General features: G+C 44.1%; 2 protein-coding genes across 5 annotated transcripts in view; one reads left to right on the top strand and one right to left on the bottom strand.

Annotated features, from left to right (window-relative positions):
• The window catches only part of LOC139050646 (uncharacterized), a 53,800-nt gene extending 47,793 nt beyond the window's left edge, over positions 1 to 6,007 (top strand). For all 3 annotated transcript variants that reach the window (XM_070527236.1, XM_070527235.1, XM_070527237.1), the window contains 3 exons: positions 974 to 997; positions 1,928 to 2,008; positions 5,786 to 6,007. In XM_070527236.1, the coding sequence (XP_070383337.1) occupies positions 974 to 997; positions 1,928 to 2,008; positions 5,786 to 5,864 (184 nt within the window). In that variant the 3' untranslated portion in view covers positions 5,865 to 6,007. The remainder of the gene's footprint in view (positions 1 to 973; positions 998 to 1,927; positions 2,009 to 5,785) is intronic.
• A 1,399-nt stretch (positions 6,008 to 7,406) lies between these two features.
• Positions 7,407 to 26,841, bottom strand: LOC139050647 (protein AMN1 homolog). Of its 2 annotated transcripts, none has more exons than XR_011508992.1 (8): positions 26,685 to 26,841; positions 23,138 to 23,270; positions 19,750 to 19,891; positions 17,252 to 17,469; positions 15,837 to 15,893; positions 9,524 to 9,638; positions 8,569 to 8,660; positions 7,407 to 7,619 (listed from the first exon to the last, which is right to left on the bottom strand). XR_011508992.1 is itself a non-coding variant. In XM_070527238.1 (8 exons), exons 1-7 carry the CDS (start codon positions 26,729 to 26,731, stop codon positions 8,582 to 8,584), a joined length of 777 nt encoding a protein of 258 aa, XP_070383339.1. In that variant the 5' UTR covers positions 26,732 to 26,841; the 3' UTR covers positions 7,407 to 7,619; positions 8,569 to 8,581. The 2 variants fall into 2 exon arrangements, 1 of the variants encoding a protein (XP_070383339.1); XM_070527238.1 differs by having other exon boundaries at positions 8,569 to 8,646.
• Between the last annotated feature and the right edge of the window lie 98 nt (positions 26,842 to 26,939).

Here is a 26,939-nt window from a genome sequence, read left to right as displayed (position 1 = left end):
GTACATCGGCTGCTGTGGAGAGATTCATGTATACAGTACTTCAGCTGCTCCGGTACGATATGCTGAATGTAGACTATAGCCCAGCAGTTACGGTACTACACGATACTGTTGACCTCAGCAATGCAGCCGGTTCTAGCCTGATTAGACGCGGTTCTCAATTGTCCTTGTCAAGTTTACTGCTGCCCTCAGTATTCTATTTGTTACGGAACAGCATTGGCAAGCACAATCACACGCCGAGACAAACGTCACAGGCATCTATGTGCCTTCTGTGTGATCGTGCCTTCGCGCTCCTATATGTCGTTAAAGGGACACTAAAGTGAAACAATCAATCAGTTTAGTCAAATGAAGGATTGTTTCAGAACCCTGCAGGCAGTCATTTTAAAAGATAGTTTGATTATTAGACGAGAAAATGAAGGTCCAAGTATCAGTATTTGAATTTCGCGCCGAAACCCCAGCGCCGGTACATCAGCGTGACGTCAGAGATTCCAAAGTATGTTTTCACATTTGGACCGCATTGGCTGTATAAAGGTTCCCGAAACTTGCCATGTTTAATATTTGGTTCCTTTAAAACACAATGTAATCAATCTGTGCCACTATATACAATTAGTAGGCCCTAGAAGATGCCATCAAAATCCAAGACGTCACAGCGCCCAGGTGCGGGAACTTAAGTAGGCGTCGGCACCCGTATTTCGTTCTTGCGCTTTTTCTGGCTTACCAAACGTCTTATTGTTGTAAGAGTGGTGTTTCTGGTGTTGTAGAACGGTAATTTACTGATGCAGAAGAAATCATTTTTCACTTTAGTGTCCCTTTAAATAAACACCAACTAGCACAACGACAAGTCGTCCTGCAGAATTAGCAGGATATAGCAAAGTTTGAACTGACCTTGCGTTGCGGTGAAAGCGTGTTACGTTACGCATCAGTTAAGATACTATGGGGGATGCCGGCAATACATGTTGACTCTTTCTTCTTACAGAAAAGAACTGGAAGGATCCGTAACGTAAGAACCTACACACTGTTGTATTTTGCGTATAGGCTTAATTGGCAATCAAAAAGACGCAAAATATATTTAGAATATTTTGACGCAATATAACACGGCAAGAACATTTGGTTCTTACATTGACGAAAACATCGACTGTTAAAGGGCAATAGGGCGATCCTTTCATCAGACCTTTTCATGCATATAGTCATCATATTCTCATCATAATATTATATTATTCACATTGTTATAGCGTGATATACGGTATATTTTATTCTATTTATTTGATTTGTGCGAGCCTAGTTCCTGCGGGAAGACGCGTAAGATTGCCCTGTGCGTAAAAATGCAGAAGTAAATAAGTTAATAAAAAGCAATAAAGAATAAAAAAACGTAACGTCTAAATTGAAACTACAGGTGAGTACAGTGAGCTGCTTATATAGTCCTGTAATTGTTTACAACATTGCAATTAACGCTGGTACGAATATGGCACGCCGCATCAGCAGGCGGTGAGGTTATGGTTTGTTTTTTACATAAAGTGCCCGAAAAGAGCGATTCCTGTGAAATATTCACTATCAGCAAAACACTTGTAAATCCTTGTGGACGTCTTCGGAGGTCCACTCTGAGCTGAAACTGTCTGAAACGAAATTTCGGACGGCGCGAAATGGCAAGTTTCAAAAAGTGTACGTTAGAGCAAAGTCCATGCACAATTTTAATCATTAAATACAAATGAACGCGTCACAAAAAGCGCGCAAAAAATTGTCGTTTTTTATACAAAAACTGAAAGAACACCGCCATTACTGCTGCCCGAAAATGATATGCAGAGCCCGGATCTTTGAAAACCAGAGCGGCGAGCTGAGAATCTCGGAGGCTATCTTATGGGATTCGAATTATACTCACTGACCGACAGGTGTAATCATTCATCTAGTCAAGTATATCCCATATATTTTTCAGGGGTTTTGACAGCAACGAGTCGGGTCTTGACCTGAGAAGATGGAATGTGGACAGGAAGAAGGAGTTCGTGATCGAGTCCATGTGAGTTCTGAACAGCTACTCAAAGTTTCTCGGAATGTGGTACAGCTAGCGTAAAACTTAACCGGAACGCACGAGCCGACTTTCTTGCACCTTCCTGGCGCAGTTGCTGGGCAGAAAATGTCGGCAGGTTTTGTTACAACCTCTTGAGGCCCCGTGTTCAACCTCGTGTATAGGTTCATCCTCTTTGTTACTTTTTCAAGATTGAACCATAAGTGATAATTAAGAAAAAAAATCTATTGACACAACCTACTCCGGCCCAAATTTTAAATGATGGAAGTGGCAAACTACGCTGTGTTTTGCATCTAAATGATAAAACACAGGCAAAAAATAAACAAATTCTTGTAGTGCCTATGGCAGCATATCGAAGACTTTCCCCCTCGTGAATTACCAATAAATCAAGGCGTTGGAGACAGCGTATGGTTCTTTGGGCACTAGTTAAATGTGCAATCACAACGGTGCGAAGCATGGCCACGAATTCTCTGTTAGACCATTTTTATGCCACCCAAGGCAGGCGATTTGTGATGGACAGCATGCTCCAAAGGCACAGCAGGGAGGCCTAACCTTGCCGTGATGCTATGCGTGGACATTCCCGAAATCTCGGAAAGAAGCGCGTTCATTCGCTGCGCCAAGTGAAAAAAAGGTGGAGGACGCTTAAGCTTCGTCTTTACGGGTGTAACGCGATAGCATTCAAAGATGCCCGACTGCTTCTCACGGCTCCAGGCAACTGCAGCTTATACGTAACCGGAATGTATACCGGCAAATGCTAGCAGCGAACGCTACGCACGAAGGCGAGCTTCCTGGTAGAAACGCCGCCTCTTGCGTGGGTCGTGAATGTGTGGAAGCGAGCGCCATCTGGATGGTATTGTTGCAAGTAGGGTGCCTCGATGCGCGCGCCCTCTTGGTGGAGGGGAGTGCGCGCATCGAGGCACTCTAGTTGCAAGGAACCGGCCGCGCCACTCTATGAATGTTAAAAACGCTGAAAAGAGGGTTTGTGCTTGAGTTGCCGCGCAACAGAGTGATAGCTTTTCCGTATATTCAAACGACAATCCAACCCTATCATGTCTGTAGGTAGTGTGAAAGTCATACTTTATGATTTTTCAGACGTATTTTACTTTCAGAAATTGAATTAGTTCAGTAATGTCTCTGCGCAACATGGAGGGCCTGCGTGGTTCAGTATGGGTTGTTTTGTAATTATTTTTCGCTCGCGAGACGGTCGACGCTGGATTTTCTGCTACACAGGACCCTTAACGCTGTCGCACTAAAATTATGCAATTGTGAGTTGCTGGTACTGAAAGTTCTGACATAAGTCCTTGAGCATGTTTATCTTCATTTCAAATATTCATTGCAAAGCGATATGATCACTGCAAAAAATTAATTAGAACCACAAGGATATTGTAATGACTAACAAAAATATGGCCCCCTCAGTTTCCCCTGCCGAGAGTCTCGACTCCGGCAGGTTTGATGCCATCAGGTTGCATACGAGGGTTTACCGGTCCATGCACTACGCGAGACGTAAGTCAAAGGGACGCTCCACATCCACCACCATGGCCGTGAGTGGTCCGTGCCAACTCTCTTCCAGTTAGTTGCTGTCATCATCAGTAGCCTGGTTACGCCCACTGCAGGGCAAAGGCCTCTCCCATATTTCTCCAACAACCCCGGTCATGTACTAATTGTGGCCATGCCGTCCCTGCAAACTTCTTAATCTCATCCGCCCACCTAACTTTCTGCCGTCCCCTGCTACGCTTACCTTCCCTTGGAATCCAGTCCGTAACCCTTAATGACCATCGGTTATCTTCCCTCCTCATTACATGTCCTGCCCATGCCCATTTCTTTTTCTTGATTTCAACTAAGATGTCATTAACTCGCGTTTGTTCCCTCACCCAATCTGCTCTTTTCTTATCCCTTAATGTTACACCTATCATTCTTCTTTCCATAGCTCGTTGCGTCGTCCTCAATTTGAGTAGAACCCTTTTCGTAAGCTTCCAGGTTTCTGCCCCGTAGGTGAGTACTGGTAAGACACAGCTATTATACACTTTTCTCTTGAGGGATAATGGCAACCTGCTGTTCATGATCTGAGAATGCCTGCCAAACGCACCCCAGCCCATTCTTATTCTTCTGATTATTTCTGTCTCATGATCCGGATCCGCAGTCACTACCTGCCCTAAGTAGATGTATTCCCTTACGACTTCCAGTGCCTCGCTGCCTATTGTAAACTGCTGTTCTCTTCCGAGACTGTTAAACATTACTTTAGTTTTCTGCAGATTAATTTTTAGACCCACTCTTCTGCTTTGCCTCTCCAGGTCAGTGAGCATGCATTGCAGTTGGTCCCCCGAGTTACTAAGCAAGGCAATATCATAAGCGAATCGCAAGTTACTAAGGTATTCTCCATTAACTTTTATCCCCATTTCTTCCCAATCCAGGTCTCTGAATACCTCCTGTAAACACGCTGTGAATAGCATTGGAGAGATCGTATCTCCCTGCCTGACGCCTTTCTTTATTGGGATTTTGTTGCTTTCTTTATGGAGGACTATGGTGGCTGTGGAGCCGCTATAGATATTTTTCAGTATTTTTACATATGGCTCGTCTACACCCTGATTCCGTAATGCCTCCATGACTGCTGAGGTTTCGACAGAATCAAATGCTTTCTCGTAATCAATGAAAGCTATATATAAGGGTTGGTTATATTCCGCACATTTCTCTATCACCTGATTGATAGTGTGAATATGATCTATTGTTGAGTAGCCTTTACAGAATCCTACCTGGTCCTTTGCTTGACCAAAGTCTAAGGTGTTCTTGATTCTATTTGCGATTACCTTAGTAAATAGTTTGTAGGCAACGGACAGTAAGCTGATTGGTCTATAATTTTTCAAGTCTTTGGCGTCCCCTTTCTTATGGATTAGGATTATGTTAGCATTTTTCCAAGATTCCGGTACGCTCGACGTCATGAAGCATTGCGTATACAGGGTGGCCAGTTTCTCTAGAACAATCTGCCCACCATCCTTCAACAAATCTGCTGTTACCTGATCCTCCCCAGCTGCCTTCCCCCTTTGCATATCTCCCAAGGCTTTCTTTACTTCTTCCGGCGTTACCTGCGGGATTTCGAATTCCTCTAGACTATTTTCTCTTCCATTATCGTCGTGGGTGGCACTGGTACTGTACAAATCTCTATAGAACTCCTCAGCCATCTGTACTATCTCATCCATATTAGTAATGATATTGCCGGCTTTGTCTCTTAACGCATACATCTGATTCTTGCCAATTCCTAGTTTCTTCTTCACTGTTTTTAGGCTTCCTCCGTTCCTGAGAGCATGTTCAATTCTATCCATATTATACTTCCTTATGTTAGCTGTCTTACGCTTGTTGATTAACTTCGAAAGTTCTGCCAGTTCTATTCTCGCTGTAGGGTTAGAGGCTTTCATACATTGGCGTTTCTTGATCAGATCTTTGTTGCTGTACACTTTGTTGCTGTACACACGCATAAATACTCAAGAGTGAGGGAACACCCGCCGCCGTAGCTCAATAGACAAAGCAACCTACGCATAATGCTGTGAAAGTGCGGGTTCGACTTCCACCGGCGGCAAGCTTTGTTTTTTCGCCAATTCTCATTTCTCTGTACCTTATCGTTTGTTCGCTTCAATTAAAAGCAAATACTTTCCCCTGTACGATCTCCTTGGTTTCATTCATTGGTGGTTTCATATGGTTATGGATGTATGTATGTGTGTGTGTATGTATGCATGTATGTATATATGTATGTATGTATTAATTAATTATTCGCAGTGCCGATGAGCTCAAGAGGGTAAAGGAGGCGCGTGCGAAGGGGCAGCAGCTTCACGTGCTTGCTGGAGACGGACACTGATAGCCGCATGATGCACAGCAAGCCCAAAGACTCCTCCACTTCGCTCCGGACGAGGCATTATGCTGCAATTTTTATTTTGTTTTGATATTCGGAATCTTGTACGTTATTTACATTGTCAATTTTACCTTATTTTGTTCACGCAATTGTGAAAGCACTTTCTTGTCCAATTCACACCTAATCGATACGTCAGGCCCAACGCCACTGCCTTTCTCTCCTTTGGGCCTTCATTTGTGCTCTAAATGTACTATAAAGAACCACAGCAACTCTTACGGGAGAAATAAGAAAGCTGTCAGCACAAACTCTTGTGTTAATTCTGCTGTCTTTACTGTAGAATATAACGTGTAATGTTGGTGAGAGATCCCGCTATTATATAAACCGATATGTCAGTATGTCCTATCAATCCTTTTCTACAGTTGATGTTATCACTATACCTTATAACGGCCAATTTCTTGTTTATTACTTTTTAATGCCTGTCTATGTCTTTGCAAGCTTCCCATGAAGGCATGCCACCCGACACCACCGCCGGCTAGGCCTAACCACCACCGTCTCGTCGTGATCGAGTCTGTGGCCAAAGTTGCGATTGGCACAGAGTCAAAGAAATGGTTTGAAGTCGCTGTATGGCACTTGTAAAAAACGGAGGAACTGCCTCGCAAACGAAAGTGAGGGCCCATTCCGATAGTGTGCTTCGACTCCCGTGGACACAGGCGGCTGCTGGTTCTACAAGTTTTGCACATACGTGCCTTTGAAAAGAAGCCTGGCTCTCCCGTAATCGAGAGTAGATATAAGCATGAAATGGCTACTGGCAAAGCACTCGTAGGAGATGATACTGGCCATAATCTTAACGTGTGTGTAGAGCATGTTCCCAATGGCACACCGCAACCCACCACACCATACTGTGCACTGGTCCATACGGACGCAATAGTTTCCTGTCACAGGCAGAACCTCATAAGTCTCGTCTCGGTCAAACAGCCATTCGCGGCGCGCCGGACGCTGCCGGCTTGCACCCTGCCGGATCGCTGCGGGAATCACGAACCGCTGGGGTTGAAAAGAACACTCACAGCCAAAAGATTACAAGCAAGTGTACAGTGCCCTGTATCTGCCTTTTGAACTTCGCCCATTGGAAATGACAAATGAAACTTTAGCGTACTAGAAGCTACAGCTTGAGTGATACTGTGAACAATCATTAGGAAGAACTCGAAAACAATACTTTTTTGTAACTTTCCTGGGAAGCAACTAGCGTATGTAATGCGGTCTTCTATGGTGGCCCAGATTATCTCGTTTCGTTGTCACAACTTGCCTGGATGTTCTCATTTGAATGCCCCGATAACGGCTGTGGCTTTTGGCTCAAGGTCACTTGAAGGTCGCTGACAACGGGAGCTAAACGCCGTTGCTGCTTAAAATGTTGTTCTGGTTATAGTGCGGTGCTGCTTATACATAGTGCGGAAATTCGCGGCTCCAGTGACTCATGTTACAGTGCTTACCATAGATTGCTTATAAGCAATCTATGGTAAGCACTATCTTGAAATTGAACAACAAATGAAAGTTGTTTGAGAAAAATATTTATTCGTCATAAAACGAAATAAACACAATGTATATGATGGGTTGAAGCAACGTCTGTAAGAATGAGTTCGAACAGTCCAACAGCCTCCTTGGAAAGTGTAATTAAAATAAAACCGAAAGGTGAGCATTCTGTGCCAGCTGTTGGCCAGCGAAAGTGATAAATGCCGACGACAGGCTTCATGTGGTGAAACGCACCTGAAAAGTATGCAGTTCAAAAATACATCAGCCAGGGAAGTAGGACGCATATTTGTCTTTAGTCGGTGACAACCTAAGAATACCGTGCAATTTCTGTCCACACGACCATACTGCAGCTGCCACAAATGCCCCTGCACTCCATAACATAGTTTCCAAGAGTTAGTCTCCATTGTGACATCACAGAAATGAGCACATGTAATTTGCTAGCGCATTTATACAGATTCTCTTCCAGTTGGACAGTGGTGCTTTTGTCACGGCATTGTCAGGTTGTTGTGGTTTCTAGTTATGCTGGTACAATTTTTTTGCTTATTGCCCGAAAGGTTTGTCACTCTTGATGATGCAGACAACATACATAGGGGAGTATAAAGAAAAAGAAAGCAAATCCAGATTGACACAGAGTTGCCAACAGATGAAATTTCAATACCGTAGGTATAACGGGGTGACCTGGCACAAGGAAAACAACTGAAGAGCAGAGAGAGACAGTCCTTGTATGCAGTTGCAGTGCTATGTACACATTAGATCATGCTCTGAAGCACAGAAACGGAGAGCGCACTGGAAAGGCAACCTAATCATGAGGCTTATTATGCTGAGGAACCCTGTCCTACTGTGTAAATGAATGCTGAAAACATATGGAAGCATAAACAATGCTAGATTTCCAAAAATAATTATGGCATGTATCGGTACAGAGATGCCTTGCTTTCTCTAATGATGTCCACTAATGCCAGAATGTGAGGCTAGAGTCACATTTATTATACTTAACTCAAAGGTGCTTGAGGGCAGTAGTTCTCTAGCATAACAACCTTCCACAGCCATAGTCATCACCACAGGTACCTGGGTAACCCTGGGCCCTTCCCTCGAATACACAGCTGGATATCCATGTACCAAGCCCTCGGCTGGTAAGACATAAAAAAAGGAAAAGTGTAGAATATGAAGCAAGCGGCCCTCTCACCTCCCAGTGACAGTCAGCAGAAGACGAACCACGACAACTGGCCCCTCCTCTCCATCCTCACCGGTACTGCCTCGGGTGCTGCATCAACACACCTTGTGACAAGACTTACGATGTATAATGCCATGTGTTCATTGCACTATATTTCTTTGTATTCATTTTTCTTTCCCTGTCACCTGTGTTATTGCACTTTTGCTTCAGCATGCAAGGAGAACGCAGTACATGTATTGAACTGCTACGACATCACAAATGTAGGCAACATACTTGTGGACAGCATTCTGTGGCAATGAACGCTATGGACGGGAAACACACATGGGAGCACTATTGAAACATATTGCCACAGTCTCGGTTGCTTTTGTTTAAGCTGGAGAACTGCAAAAATAAACATCTTATTTACTAGTGCACTTACGATAAATTAAGGTGCAAAATACAGCACTAATGGTTAAGTTTTAATTTATTCTTAAAGAAGCAAAGTTTTCTTTCTAAGGTGACAACCTGCTGCTGACATTACTGTGACTGTTTTTTACTGTGATAGGAACTCCAAAGAAATTCAGTTTGTCTGTAATATACGTTAAGTAATATCACATTTACTTCGCAAACTTTGAGTGGTTATTAGAAAAAATATGGACAAGGTTTGGATGAAAGAGAATCAAACATCGCAAGCTATTAACTATACAATTCTCAAGAATCTAAGACAATCTTACTAGGCATAAGTAATTGCCAATGGTTGAGTAATTGAATATAGGTGTGAACAAAATTGGGTGCTGGGTGATGACACTGCTCAAACAGCAGTTACTAAAGAAATTTACGCGGAACTGTCGGGACATACTGCAAATGATACAGTAAAAGATGGTGCCTTCAATGAAGAATACACTGAAGTGAGCACCAACTACTATCTTACTGCTGTTTCACATTTTGGTATTTGGTTCACTAGTGAGAGCCAAAGCACTCTGCTTACCAAACAGTATCTGGTGGCAGTCTGCCAAGCTCAGTATTCGGAGCAATGGGCAGTTAGTCATGAGGGTCGCCACTGCATCGGCTCCAAGCTTGCTGCATCGATTGGCAAGGAACTCCTGCAGGACAAGGAGTCAGTGAGGTTGAACGGGACAAAAAACTTTGAAGGAGTACCGACAGGAAATTGAGCCATCGATTCAGCAATTACACTACGCAGCCTCAATTCCCCAAGAATGCAACAACAGGACTCGACAGGACAAAAGAGGAAAGTTTGTCCCCCCGTGGTTACAAGCACACAATTGGAAGGGGCAATTTGACAACTTTTGGTGATGCATGCAATGCATGGCTGATGCATGGCCTTCAAACACCACACCCTGCTGACTTAAGCACTCTTAACTTGTATGTGATACCATGAGACTGCCAGCTCCGTTTCTGGCGACATGTCTCTTTTTTTACGTTTGAAGCTGTGTTGGGCATGATACGCACTTTGAACGAGTCGTTTAAAAGGTGCTGTAATGAAATACTTGGGTCACTCTCGAAATTGATGCCTCTTGCCATAATTAAGGACTCAACAGCTACCTAAAGATGATAAAAAAATGAGTAACAGAAGTTTTCTACCGGTACTTCTCAAACAATGTTTCTCAAATTTTTAGCTGTAACAGACTTTTGACTTACAAGTCACAGGTGAGACATGTACTTTCCAAGGTGGTCAAAAGTCTACCTTGGATTCGTGACCTTGACCATGGACAGCAGTCAAGAGCCAAAATTTTATTACAGTGATAACTGTCAAAAACACTTAAGCCAGTTTTCATGACATCTGTCACAGATATTATCATTAGTTTTGTCATCACTATGTTTTTAGCATAGCAGAACTAGTCATAAATAGGAAAATCCCCACCATCACAACAGATTATTTCTCAAGCCTTCCATCATGCCATGGCTTTGGAGTTTTCATTGTGTGATACTGTCATGGCTGTTGCCAAAATAGTTCTCGTGCCATCAGTGCCATTATTTAGTTGTGGCATCATAGATGCTGTCAGCTTTTTCATGATTAACAGTCGCAGTCAGGCCTGCTACAGCTGGTTCAGGTGGCACCTAAAGATTTCCTTAAAGCGGCTCATTAAAATTTTATGCAGAAAATTTTTCGCAAGGAAAGCCAAGGATTGAGTACGCTCTGTCCATATGTTCTGCCCTTAATATGCAATGCAGCAATGACGATCTTTGATTATTAGTGCACTTCAGTAGTGCGACTTAAAACTTCTCACATGATTGCACAAGACTGGGGGTAAAACAGACATTTGCAGTGCACGATTCTATAGGCACAAAGCTATGCATCGACCTGGACTGCTTTTCATTTCATCACAGAAAATGTGCAACAAGTTGTTGCCTACCCGCCAGTCAAACGCCTTTACAATGAAGTCCTCAGAACCTCCAGAATCCTTCATTACACAGGTCACTTGGTTTGTAAAGGTCACGTACTGTACGGCTCACACTAGAGCAGGCTAAGCATGTTCAATGAAAGAAAAACCTGTTTATCATGAACTCAAGAGAGACTTAGTTAAATAAGTCGCAAGTTCTTTTTGTGCATACTTCGCCTGGCAGAATGTGCAGAATGTGAGCGTGTGTGATGGACTGCAGGGCACCCTTTCTACCAGGAAGACGTGGTGCCTCCTTCGTCACCTGATCGATCCTCTCGGCAGCAAGAGCGCCACTAATCGAAGCCTCACACGCACCCTCAACAACTATACTGGGGATGCCGACAAACTCATCAACGACCTGAAGGCCAAGTACCTGAAAACGGAGAAGGGTGATATCGCACCTCCCGACTACGCAGGACCTACCAATGAAGCGTTAGATAAGCCATTCACTGACACCGAGTTGATCTCAGCAATCTCCGAGAGCAACAGGGGCAGCGCGCCGGGACCCGATTCCATTACCTACAAGTTACTTAACAACCTCGAGCACAAGGCCCGCAGACAGCTGCTCGGGTATATGAACCGGGTCTGGGAGTCTGGCAATCTTCCACACGAATGGAAAGAGGCAGAAGTCCGCTTCATACCCAAGCCTGGGAAGACACCTCACATCGACAACATGCGACCAATATCCCTCACGTCCTGCGTGGGGAAGGTCATGGAACGTATGGTACTTAAGAGGTTGCAGCGACATCTTGATGCCACCGATCAGATGCCAGAGACAATGTATGGCTTTAGGCAACACCTGGGCACCCAGGATGTTCTCGTACAACTCAACGAACTGGTAATTAAGCGAGCAACGAAGCAGGCGCCGCGAGCGATACTAGCGCTAGACCTCACAGGGGCATTTGATAACGTCACACATGAAAGTGTCCTCCGCAACCTGCGCAACACGGGTTGTGGAGTGAAAACTTACAACTACATCCGAGACTTTCTTCGTGACCGAACGGCAAGGATCAGAATAGGAGAGGAGACATCCCAACCGATCTACCTGGGGGATCGAGGAACGCCGCAAGGTTCGGTCCTTTCCCCCCTGTTATTTAACATGGCTCTCTTGCCGTTGCCCAAGCTTCTCGAATCAATAGATGGTCTGGGCCACGCATTATATGCCGACGACATCACCCTCTGGACTGCGAGGGCAGGGTCGGATGGCTGGATAGAAAACACGCTCCAAAAAGCGGCTGACACGATCAACAGCTATGTGAAGACATGTGGCCTTTGCTGTTCGCCTCAAAAATCGGAGCTGACCGTTGTCAGACCACGTGCATCAAGTACCCAAGCAGAAAATATAGCAATCACTTTGGAAGGGAACCGGATCCTCCCGGTACCACAACTCAGGATCCTGGGCCTCCTGATCCAGGCAGACGGCAAGGCAACAGCCATGATTAGAAAAATGAAGCTCACGTCAGACCAAATCTTGAACATGATCAGACGAGTGGCCAACAGGCAGAGGGGTCTGAAGGAATCGGACACCTTGCGCCTCGTTGAGGCCTTTGTTATATCACGAATCGTCTACGCGGCGCCGTACCTGCAGCTCCTCAAGAAGGACGTCTTACTACTTGACGCAATAATCAGGAAAGCCACGAAGCAGGCCCTGGGTATTCCCATACATTCATCCACGACAAAATTACTTCAAATGGGAGTGCACAACACAGTAGCCGAGCTCGTAGAAGCCCACCTATCCAATCAAAGGGTACGCCTTAGCCAGACCAAGGCGGGCAGAAGCGTCCTCCGCAAGCTAGGATGGCAAGAATCGCACTACACCCGCCACGACCAATTACCCGAAAAGCTGAGTGAGAAGTTGGAATGCAAACCACTACCACGCAACATGAACCCCACAAGGCATGCCGGACGACGCGACGCCCGCGCAAGAGCCATCTCCAGGACCCTGGAGGAAGACGACACTGTTTTATATACAGACGCCTCTCTATCGAAACGCTCCACGAGGGCAACAGTCGTGGTCACCGGGCTAGAAAAGCTGGTCACCTGCGCATCAATCTACACTCCGTCTTCGGAGGAAGCAGAAGAAGCAGCGATAGCTCTCGCACTCCTGCAACCAAACGTCACCAAGATCGTCACGGACTCACAGGCTGCATACAAGAACTACAGATCTGGCTGGGTGTCCCTTGGGGCACTAAAAATTCTTGGTAAAGCTACGCCTCCTAAACAAGCAATCGAATTAGTTTGGGTCCCGGCTCACTCCTTAGTTGAGGGCAATGAATATGCTCATCAACAGGCCCGAGCGCTAAACTCCCGGGCCAACGAGGAGGAGGCAAGGGGATGGCAACCCATCACAAATTACAGAGATATAGTCAGATATTACAGGGACGGCAGGAAGACTTTCCCGCACCCCCACCACTCCTTGACCAGAGCCGAACAAACAATATACAGGCAAATCCAGGCAGGATCCTTTCCCCACCCCTGCCTCCAGAACAAAATGTACCCAGAGAGATATAAGAACACATGTCCTCACTGCAATGCATTAGGCACCCTTCGGCACGTCATAGGAGAGTGCAATTTTTCCATTGACCACCCCCCACCTATACCCATATCTAACCCCCCTGCTATCCCCACTCTTTCCGAGCGATGGGAGATCATGCTGTCCAGCCCCGCCCTGGAAGACCAGCTCCGACTGATCCACAGGGGCCAAGCGGCCCTGGAAGCATATGGAGCCCGCGAAGAGGGAGCCACCCCATCAGACGCTTAACGCATTTCAGTTCACAATGGACCAGTAAAGTTGTTTCTCTCTCTCTCTCTGCACCTCGCTGCGTCTCTGTGACATCTTTAGAGGGCAGCAGCGGCACTGCCATGTAGCGTTCATTGCAAAGCAACAAACTGGCAACAAAATTTTTTTTTAGCGGCAAATTCGCTGTAGTGGTCTTTATCATAGATGCGCTCACAAAGCATATGAACAATGGCAATTCAGCCGAGACATAATCCTTCATTATACAGTTTATTTCACTATAGAAAAAGAGAGAGAAAGCAAGGACAAGACTGGTGGGGAGGTCAACCAGATGAGTGTCCGGTTTGCCACTGTACAATGGCGGAAGGGAAAGAGGGAATATTTGATTAAGAAATGTTTTGCTGTATGTGTAGTATCATTTAGATTCCAACTATAAAATCTGTACGTTTCCAATGCAATACCCTTCCCAAGTCATTTGTTTTCCATATGTAATGTGAATAGACTTCATGTTTTTGTATAGTGAACCACCAGCACTTCGACATTCCATTAGCCCATTCACAACATATTTACCGTATTTACACGATTGTAAGTCGACTCGAATGTAAGTCTACCCCCCCATATCGCTTGACCGAAAAAAAAAATAAGAGAGCATACCCGAGGGCACATTCGATAACGAAAATTTATTAGTAGCTGACATGGTCACTCGACTACTCGTCTGCGCTAGTGCTGCCATCGTCATCGTTGCTGCGGTCCCACAGCGCGTCGTGGTCCAGCGAAATTTCAAATTTGGCAAACGACCGCACCAAGACATCTTGCAGAACAGCAGCCCAAGCCAAATGCACCCAACCACACGCAGCCATCACGGAGGCTCTTTTGACAGGTCCGGTTGGCGTAATTTCGCAGTCTTCTGCCGCCAGCTACTCGTTGTACTCGCGGCGGAGCAGAACCTTAAAATTAAGGTGAAGGTCCGGGCTTGCAAAAGGACTTCTTCTTGGGCAAGTTGGTGCTTAGATTTCCGAGGTATAGTTGTATTTTCTTCTTTACGTTTGTTCAGGCTGTCATTAAACAGTTGCTAGTTTGGCGCTTCACTGTCTCCCTTTCTTCTGTCCCTTTTCCAGAAATGTATTTTGCGCCACAAAGTATACCTAGGAAGTCCGGGCTTGTTTCATGATCACGTCGCACTTCAATGGCAGGGACCGATCACGCATTTCAGCGACGTACGCCGCAAGCTTAGCGTACAGCTCCGGAAAACGTCCAGACTTCGGCACGTGGGAAATTTGTCACTTGCCGTCACAGGGTGAAAATTTCGCTTCGCTGCAGTCGCCACTCTCGCACCACCCGTTTAGAAACATCGAAATTGCGGCCCGCTGTGCAGTGATTTGTTTCTTCAGCGTAAAGGATGGCAGCCCCCTTGAACGCTGCTGTGAACGAGTGCCGAACGATTAGTGGGCCTGCAGCACTCATGACGACTGGGGAAGCAGAGATGTAGCACGTAGCCGGCACTCAAGTGGAACGCGTCTAGCCTTTAAACAGAGAAAGAGAAACCCACGAGCGGTGTCTGCTCTTCTATGAACTACCGATACTCCCCGCAAGCGCCGCCGTTGTGAGGGTGCCGCCGCAAATGGGAACAGTGGCGCTAGATACGGGTAGGGCCATAGAGCAAACATAAAATTGTAACTATGTTGTAGCTCTTGCTTGTATCGCTTTTTTTGGCGGGGCCATGTTTTGGTTTCGATTGTAAGTCGACCCCCCAACTTCAGACTTTCAAATATTAAAAAAGGGGTCGACTTACAGTTGTGTAAATACGGTACCTCGCATACACTGGAACGCCGTGGACCACTGTTCAGCGCTTTCGACTTCCTACAAATATGAAAGACACTCTCAAACAATAACCTGGCATGACTTTCAGGTACCACGAAAGGCAGATATAAGGAGTGTAGCTGGGTGGACCCTATCCTCACTGTTATTGCCACGGTATTATGATGGTTAACGCAAAATGCCGGTATATCACCAGAATTTTGTGGTTATATCGTAATATTGCCTTCAAAGCCACAAGCTAGCCATGCAGTTTAGAAAACTCAAATTTTCTCTGCTCATCATCCCCTAAAGCTTTGCACAAAACAGCCCACTCTGGCAACACCGGTCATGAACTGTCAACTTGCCTCTAAGGTGGCACTGCAGGGACCTTTGACCAAGGCATCCAAACCACGAGAAGTTATCTGCAGTAGGCAAAAATAATCCCTTTCAAATAACACCGCAAAGGATTCCTTCAAACATGCAGCACATTTTGTGCGACCTAAGCAAAGCAACGTCTCTTACCACCACCAGACATATTCAGTACACTGTAGGTGAAAATCCGAATACTCCAAGGTTAGTACGAGAGATTGACTTTGAAAGCGACACAAAAAAAGGCACAGGTTGTGCACATGCCTTGGCAACACGCAGAGCCGCTAGCACAATTGTCCAGTGAGTATAAATGTGTATTGCAGTGCGAGAGAAATGATTTACAGCTGCAGCTGACAAGCTCACAATAAAAGATATACTGCATGCCAATGCAGGTGCGTGAGTGTACGAGCCAGACCAAAAGGAGTGTCTCGCCTGAAACCTAATATCTACGACTACAATCAATGCCTTCTGATAGACAGCGTGCCACTCACATGTTTCAAACAAATGTACTGGCAGCTTGTACTGCGTCAAACATTTACGACATTTGACGTCTCAAGTTAGCAGCATGGTCTATGAAGGGCACTGTAGTGGAAGGGCTAACAATTTCAAGGCTGGGTCCAGTGCGCATACACAAATATGCAAGAAAAATGGGGCTACAACTGCCGCTGTGGCTAAACTGGTAAAGCATCACACCCGCCTAGTGGAGGTTATGGGCGTGGCTCCCACTGGCGGCAAGTTGTCATCTCTCGTGCTTCCTTTTCCCTATTCACCATTACTTCGACATTTTAAATAAAGAAACACAGTCATATATTCCCTATGCATTTCTTGGCTTCATATAGTGAAGGACAACAGCATTTAAATAAACAAAGGAAGCTGCACAAAGCAAGCCAAAACATGCTAACACTTTTTCCATGCACACACACACACACACAGAAAAGTTAGTTAAAGGATACAAACAAGTAAATCGGGAGTCACTAAGTATATTGCAACAGGTCAATACTGAAAGCTAGAAGTTACGTGAAACACGTCAAGACAAGCTGAGGTTGGTATTATTACTGCACACAAAAATCGTTGGTCAAAGAAGAAATATCAGCGAATGAATTAGCCTATGCCCTCAGTAACCAAACCTATCCACAGAAATTTACTACAGTTGAGACTCCTTATGATAAAGTTGCACCCGAAACAAAAAATACCTTTGTTATATCTGATACTATTTGTTATACTGGAACATACCGAGAGATGGTAGGTTATCTCTCGGGATTTTGTGATAAGCAGATACTCGTCACATGCTGCTGATATGAGCAAGAAGCATTTTAGGCTTCCTTTTTTTGTCTGATAATCTGCTATACCCATGTTCATTGTATATCAAAATTTGACTGTACAAGGAAACGAAATGAACTGCACAACTGACCTGAGTCGCAGAAAAGTCAACGGATTTCAAAAAATGGCAGTGCTGCCCCAGCGCTTTGAGGCCATCATCACCTACATTCTCACACCCATCCAGTTTAAGAACTGTGAGGTGTTTGTTCTGCTTTGCAACAGTTGCGAGGACAGTATCCGTGACCGCATCGAGCCGAATCAATTCAAGCCACTCCAGCTCGTGAAAACACTTGATAGTTTCCAAGAGACCTGAAACATCAAACAGGCACAACCTTCAATACATACTCCTGTGAGCGCTATGCCTACGTCTTTCCCATTGAATAAAGTGGTGCTCTCGACATAGTGCGAGTACGGGCCCCTCAAGATCACAAAAGAGCAACAATAAAGTGGTTCACACTAATAAAGTATTTCTTTTATTCGTCTATTTTCATTCACGTGGCAGGAAAATAGCTGGAACACAGCTTAAGGATGCTCTGTGGTTTCTGAGATAACTAATAATTAACTTCTATAAATTGCCAAAACAATAGAAAAAAAGCCTAGTTAAGAGAAAATTGTTACAAAATTTTGCATGGACACTAAAATGCATAAGGAGTGCAGTGCTAGAATACATCTTAATTAAACCTATACTAATAAAACCGTATTTTACAGTAAAATGAATTTGACCCGCAAATATAAATTAAAATTTCTAGAGCTCAAAATGAGAAATCTCGCAGCATTGCAAGTCCCGTACGTTTAGCCTTCGTGCTCTCAAAAGGAAGCATAGTATCCAGATATACGAGGGCAGCTTTAATAACTAAGGTAAATTTCAAAAACATGCGCATTATTTCAGGTTGTAGTACATGGATAGATAGCAACAGTCTTCGGAGTAACTCGTACCAAGTTATCAGCTGAAATTATGCTCAGTTTCTGCTCAGCAGCTGTTTCAGGTGAGCGAGTCAGCACTGGTCAAAAGCATAGACAAAGAATTCTCTGTCTATGTAGTGATGAAGCATTTATTTCTAAAAGAACTGGGCATTGGTGTTGGTTAAAACTGATTTACATGAAGCTCACTAGGCTTCTGCACGAATGTTGGTGAACCGTGTATTTTGGTTTATTGAATTCAAACATCGCCAGATGTCAATAAAGAATAAACTGTGTCCAGAGCGTACCGTTGAGGTCTTTGCATCAGAAATGCCTGGAAAAATTAATCCCAATGTGATGGAAGATCACCTAATGAATATTTGTTGCATACAAAGCTCAGACTGTGGGAATTTTTATGGTGCGTGATATTCCACAAGAGGAACTGGAGTGAAAAAAAAAAAACTGTTATGATGGGTGCCACGATTGTTGACCATGGTCCACAAGATTGCAGATGTTTCATAAGGAATCTGTTCCTGAACAAGTGCAATCCACAAGAATTTTATAATTCATTTGTGACTGTGGACTAGACATGGATACACCATTACAGACCCAAATCGCTACAGTAGTCAAAACAGTGGTCAGCACCGGTGAAAATGCCCTGAAAAAGGCGAAAGCCGTTTTGGCAGTCAGAAAGGTAGCGGTTATTGTTTTTCGGGGTCAACAAGGTGTCATTTTTATCGACTTTTTACGAAACGATGAAAATGTAAAAGTAGAATATTATGCAACACTTTTCAATGGCTTGGACGATGAGTTACACAGAAAAAAGTCATGAATGGCTCAAAAAAAAAGTTTTCTTTTACCAAGACAAAGTTCACACCTCTGCAGTTACAGTTGCTGAATTTCATGAATAAGGGTTTAAATTGGTGCCCCATCTTACCCATTTTTTTGTGTTTGTCTCCTGGCTACTTTTCTTATTCCAAACCCCTAGATTTGGCATGGGGACAAGAAGTATTTATCAGATAAGGAAGTCATTGCTGCCGTGGAGTATATTCAAGGTCTCAAGGCTAACCACTTTTCTGATGAGGGGAGACAATCGCAATGCCACTGGAGCAAATGTGGGAAGCTCCAACAGGACTACGTTGAGAAATACTACGAAATTTTGTGGAAGAAGACTCATTTGCTTTTTCTTTACCTTGCTTATTGAACAACTCACACATCACTTCAGCAAACCAGCCAAGTGTCCTAAATCTAGCAAAATGTGTTTGTGGGCTAGTTGGTGCGGATCCGTAAATAATTTGTTTAGCGCCATAAATAAATACCTTGTGTCCTGTCGCCTTTCCTGTGTCTGTTGTTTTGCGCTAAACAAAGTATTTATGGGTCCTAAAACTATGTCTCGCGAAAATTAGAAAAAGTGATTGAGAAAAACTTTATAAACAAATAAACAATGAAAAATAGTCGGATATTTACGTTGACGGCACTCAAATAAGGCCCAAGCATAGTCACACTGGGTGTCTGCACCCATGTGCTGTTGCTTGACGTTTCATGTGCTCCTATCCTGTTGGAGTGTACTTTCCCGATTATTATGGCGCCACTTACAACAAAGTCATGATGGCATCGTTCGAACAAAGGTTTACAGTAGTGCCACACATGCCAACAGTGCAACAATGACAGGTTAATGGTTTACCCAACTCATTTCGCGCAGAGTGCCGTCCAAAGGCCATGCAGGGAGAGTCAGCTTTTTGAGCATGGTGCATCGTCTGAGGTGAATGAGTGCGCTTTCTGTAATCCAGTTCTGAAACAAGTCAGCTTCGAGGGACCTGGCATGCAGGACCTGCATGCAGAACGACAATGGAGCAAGACGGCAACAATTCATGGCTTTAGAAAAGTCAAGCGTGCTTTTTCACATTGTAATGTGGAATAAGTTGCTGCAACCCGTTACAGATTGCCAAACAGATGAAAATTTTTTAGAGTAATTGGTTCAGTGCACGGCGCAGCTTTTATACACTCGCGGACAACTTTCTGTGGCCACGAACGGAAAGGTACGGGGGCAAGCCTCTGCACTTGTTACTGCGCCAAGTAGTCTGCCAGCATTCGACAATGCTTTTGGCAGCTTAGAACAGACGCTGAATAGGTGCAGCTTCCACCAGCAATGATTTCCCATCTGCCTAGACGCAGAAGGGCCGCAGAATAAGTAAGCTTTTACATTCAGTGGTGTGTTTTGTCTTATTTAACTCTTCCTAATAAGCGTTTATCTTTTCTCTTCTCCAGCTTAAACTAATGTGGATGAAAACATGGAAGTCTTTTCAGAAGTGCTCTCACTTGCGCATGCTTTGCCTCCGTAGCTTTCCCTTCGTAGCCACAGAAATTTTCAGCGAGTGTGGTGTACAGCAAGCGTATTTACTGGATGAGTGAGTCACATATGTAACATACTTTCTTGTTTTGCTATAAATTCTTTATTGGCATCATAGCATCATATATCAAATTTTGAGGCTAATCTGGTGGTTCTCAATTCCTTTGTATTTATTACCTGGAATGCCCACCCTGAATTAATGCCCATATGGTGCTGCAGGGTTTTGGTAATAAAATAAATACGGTAATTTCAAAGGCGTCATTGTGTTAGAGTGTATGTTGCCATCGAGAGATGGTGCCACTGCAAATAAAAATGGCTTTCGGTTGGTGACAGGCTTGGAGCAAGTACTGTTGTGTCGCACAGCCCAAAGAGGAATGAAAAGGACCAGGCAAGTGCAGGCTATCACCTGACAGGTAGCAGAGTGACGTAAAGCAAAAACACAGAGAATATATGTGCAAGCCCATGGGCAGGCAGCGCCAACCTGTCGCTCAATCCATGAAGATATTGCGAGGCAACTATGCAAGAAAAGAGGAAATGACACAGTCTTTCAAGACATGAACTAAACTGAAATTTTACAAAATGAAACTCTTTACAGACAGCATTCATTGCTAATACTGTAATTCGAGCACGAAAAATCAGATGCACATGGGGCACGATCACGAATGCCCACCATACTCGTGGACAACTTTCTGTGGCTATGAAGGTAAAACTACGGGCGCATGGCCGCTGCCACGAGTGTTACCGCGCCAAGTAGTCCGGCAGCATTCAACAGTGCTTTTGGTAGCTCGGAAGAGATGCTGCGTCAACGCAGCTCCCACATGTGACAAGTTTCACATCTCCTCAGACAGGGAAGAGAAAAGCTGCAAAGTAAGTAAACCTCTAGACTCAGCGGTGTCTTCCGTCTTATTTAACTGCTGCTAATAAGGTGTTTACGTTCTCCCTTCTCGAGCCTAAACTAATGTGGATTAAAATGCGAGAATATTTTCAGAAACACTTTCAATTGTGTGTGTTTTGCCTCCATAGCTTTCCCTTCATAGCCACAAAAAGTTGTCCGTCTGTATAGCAACCTGTTAACTAGCAACTAATGAAATGAGTGCTCATTAGCATTGTTTATCTAACTAGATTGAGAAACTTCACTGCAATAGCATACAAGACACACAGCAGGGACACAAACATAAGCCTTTGCAACGCTGTCTCCCAATAATAATATTAGGCTCCAAATGAAGCCTTAAGTGATGTCTAAGTCAATTGAGAACAAGTTCTTGCGAGACACATTTTGTGTTCATGAGCAAGAGCATAATAATGTCACCAGTGCTGAAGTTAGAACTTAAATTAAATTCTGGGGTTTCACGTGCCGAAACCACGATATGATTATGAGGCATGCCATAGTGGGGGACTCCAGATTAATTCTGACCACCTGGGGTTGTTTAATGCACACCCAATGCACGGTACAGGGGAATTTTTGCATTTCACCGCTATCGAAATTTGGCCAGCACAACCAGGATTTGATCCCATGCCCTCAGGCTTAGCAGCCCAATGCCAAAGCCACTACACCACGGCGAGTAGTGCTGCAGCAGACAAAGTGCCACTGGTGATTCTTTAAGGGGGAAGGCTGTGCTTAAGTACCGAAAATCGGCCTTAGAACCTTATTGTCAGTTCAGCCATTTTTTTTTTCCATTTCTAAAAACCTTCTTTTCTGTACGATTTTGTACGTTTTGTTCCAATAAAGGTGCTTTGAAAATGTTTTTCCACAATTTCTCAAAACCATAATTTTGACACAAGTGCAAATTTGGAGAGATTATAGTCTCTGTTCTATTTTAGCTATTGTAATTTTTTTCTTAACCTAAAAGAGAAACGCATGGAGTGTGCACCAAGACCAATTTTAGTGTAATACTTTTCTCAGTAAATGTTTTTCATGAGTCATGTGTTTCATATGTGAAGACAGTATTTTTTGTTTTTTCAGGTAACTTTGATGGGCGCTTACTTTAGTTGAAATGAGTCTAGGACATTGGTTCATACCTTGGCGCAAGCTTTCGACATTTTACATTTCTATTTCCTAACCACTATGCTCAATTTTCTTTTATCTAGGTGCCAATTTTTCTTGGAACAAAGGAACGCATTGTCTGCAGTACATCAGGTACTACTTGTCCTAGGCCAAAAATAATTACAATATTGAAATTAGCACACCAAAATAAACAGGGCGTACAAATTTGGTTAAGATCCACCAATAAATTAAAAAGATGACTTTCAACTGCGGCATCCCACCTTAAGCTAAACACACTTAAATAGGTGGCTGTAATAATCTGCACCCATTAGATGGCTTCTTTTCTTCACCGCCTTAACAAGCTCAAGTTAACTACGAATATACTGGCATACTTGTCAAAGCTAGCTGGCACGTAACTTAGTGGCACTGCAATGTAGACAATGTAAACACAGATGTGCAATTCTCATTACCTTAACTGCGAAGAGAAATTTCTTCAGAAAGTATTCTTATATTGCACATAATGTAAGAACAGGGTTACTAGTAGCTTGAAAACCTGAAGAAATAGTGAGACATCACTGAGCTGATGCATCATCTCATGTTAAAGGTGCAGGTTAACTTGAGCCCACAAAATGAATAGCGTGGGCCTTTTGCTTAAAAAAAAAAAAAAAAACTATTTCATTCCAATTCCATGTTTCATTAAAGGTATGCAAGAAGTTTGGCATGTAAATTGTTGATATACGTACCAATGGCACAAGATGGTCGTTAATCAACCCTCGCCTCTGCAGCCGTGCATAATAATAATCGGCAAGGGCTCGTGGCAGTATGAGGTGCTGAACCCATTCCGCTTCTGAGTAGTCAGTAATAGCATCCAGGCACCTGGCAAATGGGTAACACAAAATGTACGATTTACAGCTCACGTGAGCGGTTACATGCTTTGTTCCATAAGAGGAAATTATACCACTCTTAATTTTCCAGATGGACCATCAAATAAACGCTGCTTAATCGCTGAATAACCAGTGACAAGGGATGCTTCCTACTGAGAGCAATATAAAGTTCGTGTTATCTGTACGTTACCGTCTGAAAGTGGCTTGATTTTGGAAATCCTTCATATTCTTTCCAAGTAGTTTTTTTATTTTCAGTAAAAGATAACTTCAAGAGTCCCTGACATAATCGGCCGATATAAATATTCTTCATCAGCGTACTTTACAATTACTGCAGAATGAAGGTCTCTCCCAGTTACCTCCAAGTGTCCATGCCCATCCCTTGATATCAATAAGTAATGCAAATTCTGCTGGACTGCTTTACATCTAGCTGTGCAATTATGTAATTCAAGAGACTTAGTACTTATGTTTCTTTCAAAATGTTGTTTCAGTAGCCAAAGTAAAGGCAAATGCATGCAATGAAGGACCCCCCCTCCCCCTCCCGTCCCTCACAAACATCTCTCAAAAAAGAAAAAGCCTCTTTTCCAGTGTGCTGATGGTGTCAAGCATAGCAACAGAATGCTAGCTTGGCCTGGTTGGTGCATGACAAAGCCAAATAAAATAAAAGCTAATGAGGTTAATAGTCAACGTTTTGTCTATTCCTTTCTGTCTGTCCCGTAACTAGCCCTGTTATTTGATGTAACCCTTCCAGGTGCTGTACACACAATTGTGTACACCAAAATAATGCATCAACAGCAAGAGCACCAATGAGAGTAATGATATTAAAATGTGTCGCATAGACCTTGAAAAAGTTTTGATTGGGATTGAGCTGCAACTCTGGACAACATGTGCAGAATGCTTTAGTAAAACGAGTGGGAAAGTAGATGGTTGGGTGTTCTTGCTCTGCGTAAGTATAGCAGATTCATTTCTTTCAGTGTTTTTTCACAGTCTTGCAACAGGCATAGTTTTCAAATGTCTGGATAAGTGCTTTTCAAGCCTGCTAGGCAGAAAACAGTTGACATTCTCATATTTGATGCTCGTGTAGTGAGTTTTCGCACTGAGCCCACATTCTGGAAGCTTGACAAAACTCACTAAAGAATTGAAAATTCATTATCTATTGCACAACTGTACGTTTCCTGTGATCCTGAAAATGCAAGAAATGCGATGAAGAAGTGGGCATGACTACGGGCGGAACTCTGTGACAGTGTAATTTGGAGTCAACACAAGTGCGAACGTGGGTGACTGTTGGCGAATGCGAGCAGAGGTACGTCAGGTAGTGCTGGTGAGTGGATGCACACGTGAGCATGAGTTGGCGCCGGTAAATGTAAATGACTGTTGTGCTTGCGTGCCCATGGTGCGTGTGCAGCTCTGTGACACGTGAACACAGTGCGAGATAGCATGCCAGTGGTGGTGCCTGCTGGGGTGCTCGGGAGCTGATGCCGCTTCTGATAATCGCTGGGAAGATGGCGATTGACACGGCAATGGAATTCAGCTTCCATGTCGGGTTTCTGGGAGCAGTGTCAGAGAGTACATGTCCTGTGGAAGTAATCGTGAGCGAGTATCCAGTTATTCTGCTGACGTGAGGAGTCGAGTGATCTTGCCATGACAATGTGCGGGCTTTTGCAACATCACTCCGTTTATGTGCAGCTTTGCCGTTTTCAAGCAGCTTAATTCAATGTCTACACCATTTGCTACAATCAAGTTGCTCTCATAAATTGGGCTGATGTTGTCAGGTTCCCACGAGGTCAGAGTGCTGAGAATTCTGAAGACCCTTATTGCCTCCAAGATTGTTCATACATTGCAAGTAAAAGCACTCAAGTGTGCTATCTTTACTCCTCCTTAGCCAGTTGCAATTGATTGAGCTATTTATGGATCCCCTGTCATCCGATTGCCAAGAGTATAACAAGTTAGATCTTTGGCACGCAAAATTTTATTGACGGTAATGTGGGAAACACACTAAGCGACAAACAATCTCGGTTTTTGGAGTCAACAGCTCGCATCTTACGTCTTAGTGATAGCAGTTCTGCAGGTCACTGCACGTTAAATTCGCATTTGCTAGGATTTCATTTTAGATGTTATATGTAACTTGCTGGCTATGATCAGTGAAGAATGGTGATGTTGTATGCTAGAAATGTAGCCACTCGATTACCTACATAACCTGTTGGAAGGGACGTATTTTCGGTCAATAACTTTCGGCGGCACTACTTCCTTCGTGTGAAGTAGTACTCAACGAGCCAAGACTGTCCGAGAATCATCCCGATACTATAGTCAAACACCTCTACAATGAAATAACCTGTATAACGAAGGATTGATTGTGTCCCGGCCAAATTCCTGTCTTCTATATGTTGTGAACGCCTCTAAAACGAAGAACACTACAATGAATTTACCGGTACAACGAATGAATTAAGGTGTCTCCGACCCCACCCCCGCATTTGTTGCTTTACAACGAACTCCACGTAGTGGTGCTGCTACTGCCCTCTACAGACATCGCCACAATGCGCTTGGCGCATGTAACGGACGTGCCGATATCAGAAGTAGTCCTGCTGCACTGCTCCAGGAACCACTTGCACACTTCTTGTCACGCATCAGCGCCTGCGACGGCTGACAAATACGTTGCAGCTGATGATGACATGAACGTGTAATCATGACTGACAACCGGCGACGTACGTCTTCAAGGCCACCTAAAGCGCGAAGGACGCGAATGTCAACAAAGTGAACAGGTGACGAAGATCCTACAAAACTAACCAAGAATTTTGACGGAAAGGGATGCAACAGCTTCATTCAATGATGCGCAGTTTTACTTTGTGCAGCTCCTGCGCTTCGCCACAGAGCATGCTCTGAACCTCAGTGCAATAAAATTGGCTACAGTTGCACACTTTGTCGGTACGGTGCTCGACCTTCACAATGAAGTGACCTGTACAACAAAGGATTTTAAAACTACCAAGCACGTCAATCAGGGGCGTATTCCTTGACGGTCACTTTAGGAGATACCACTTTCAGTGCGCGATTATTGGCTGGTTGAGCAAAACCTGTTGAGCTGATTGAGCACTGCGTCACGAGAAGTGGATAGTTTTTTCGGAAAGTGATCGTCCGAGAATATGCCCCATATTGACCAACGACGCTCAATCGTCAAAAGCACAAGTCCAGAGCGACCTCCACGGCCCCTTTTGAACATCGTGTGGGTGACAAACGAATGCATTTCTAACTTCTGTTTGTTCAGCAATCTCGCTAATGAAAGCGCGTCCCTATTTCTGGAGAAAACGCCATTACTGCTCTCATTCATGCAATTTTCAGACGTTGCCGTCACTCGCCAGACAAACGCTCGTGCCGAAAACGAGTTGCGCCCGTTATTTCCGGAAGATCGACGTACATATCTTTCAGGAGAGGAACATCACCGAAGCGACGTAGAATATTCATTTTGCTGCGCGATACTCCTGCCAATACTATCTTCGCAGGAACGCCATTCGCAAGCACGCCGCAGACCACAACAAATGCCTCAAGACTATACACAAGACAAACACATGGACGCGTTCATACTAGACAGGATCGCACTCGTAACTGCAGCACAAAAAATGCAAACAAAGCATAATTATGATAATTATGTTTATAGATAAATTGAGCATAT

Source organism: Dermacentor albipictus, chromosome 10, assembly GCF_038994185.2.
Source record: "Dermacentor albipictus isolate Rhodes 1998 colony chromosome 10, USDA_Dalb.pri_finalv2, whole genome shotgun sequence".
In the NCBI taxonomy this organism is placed as follows: domain Eukaryota; kingdom Metazoa; phylum Arthropoda; class Arachnida; order Ixodida; family Ixodidae; genus Dermacentor; species Dermacentor albipictus.
This window is presented reverse-complemented; position numbering and strand designations above follow the sequence as displayed.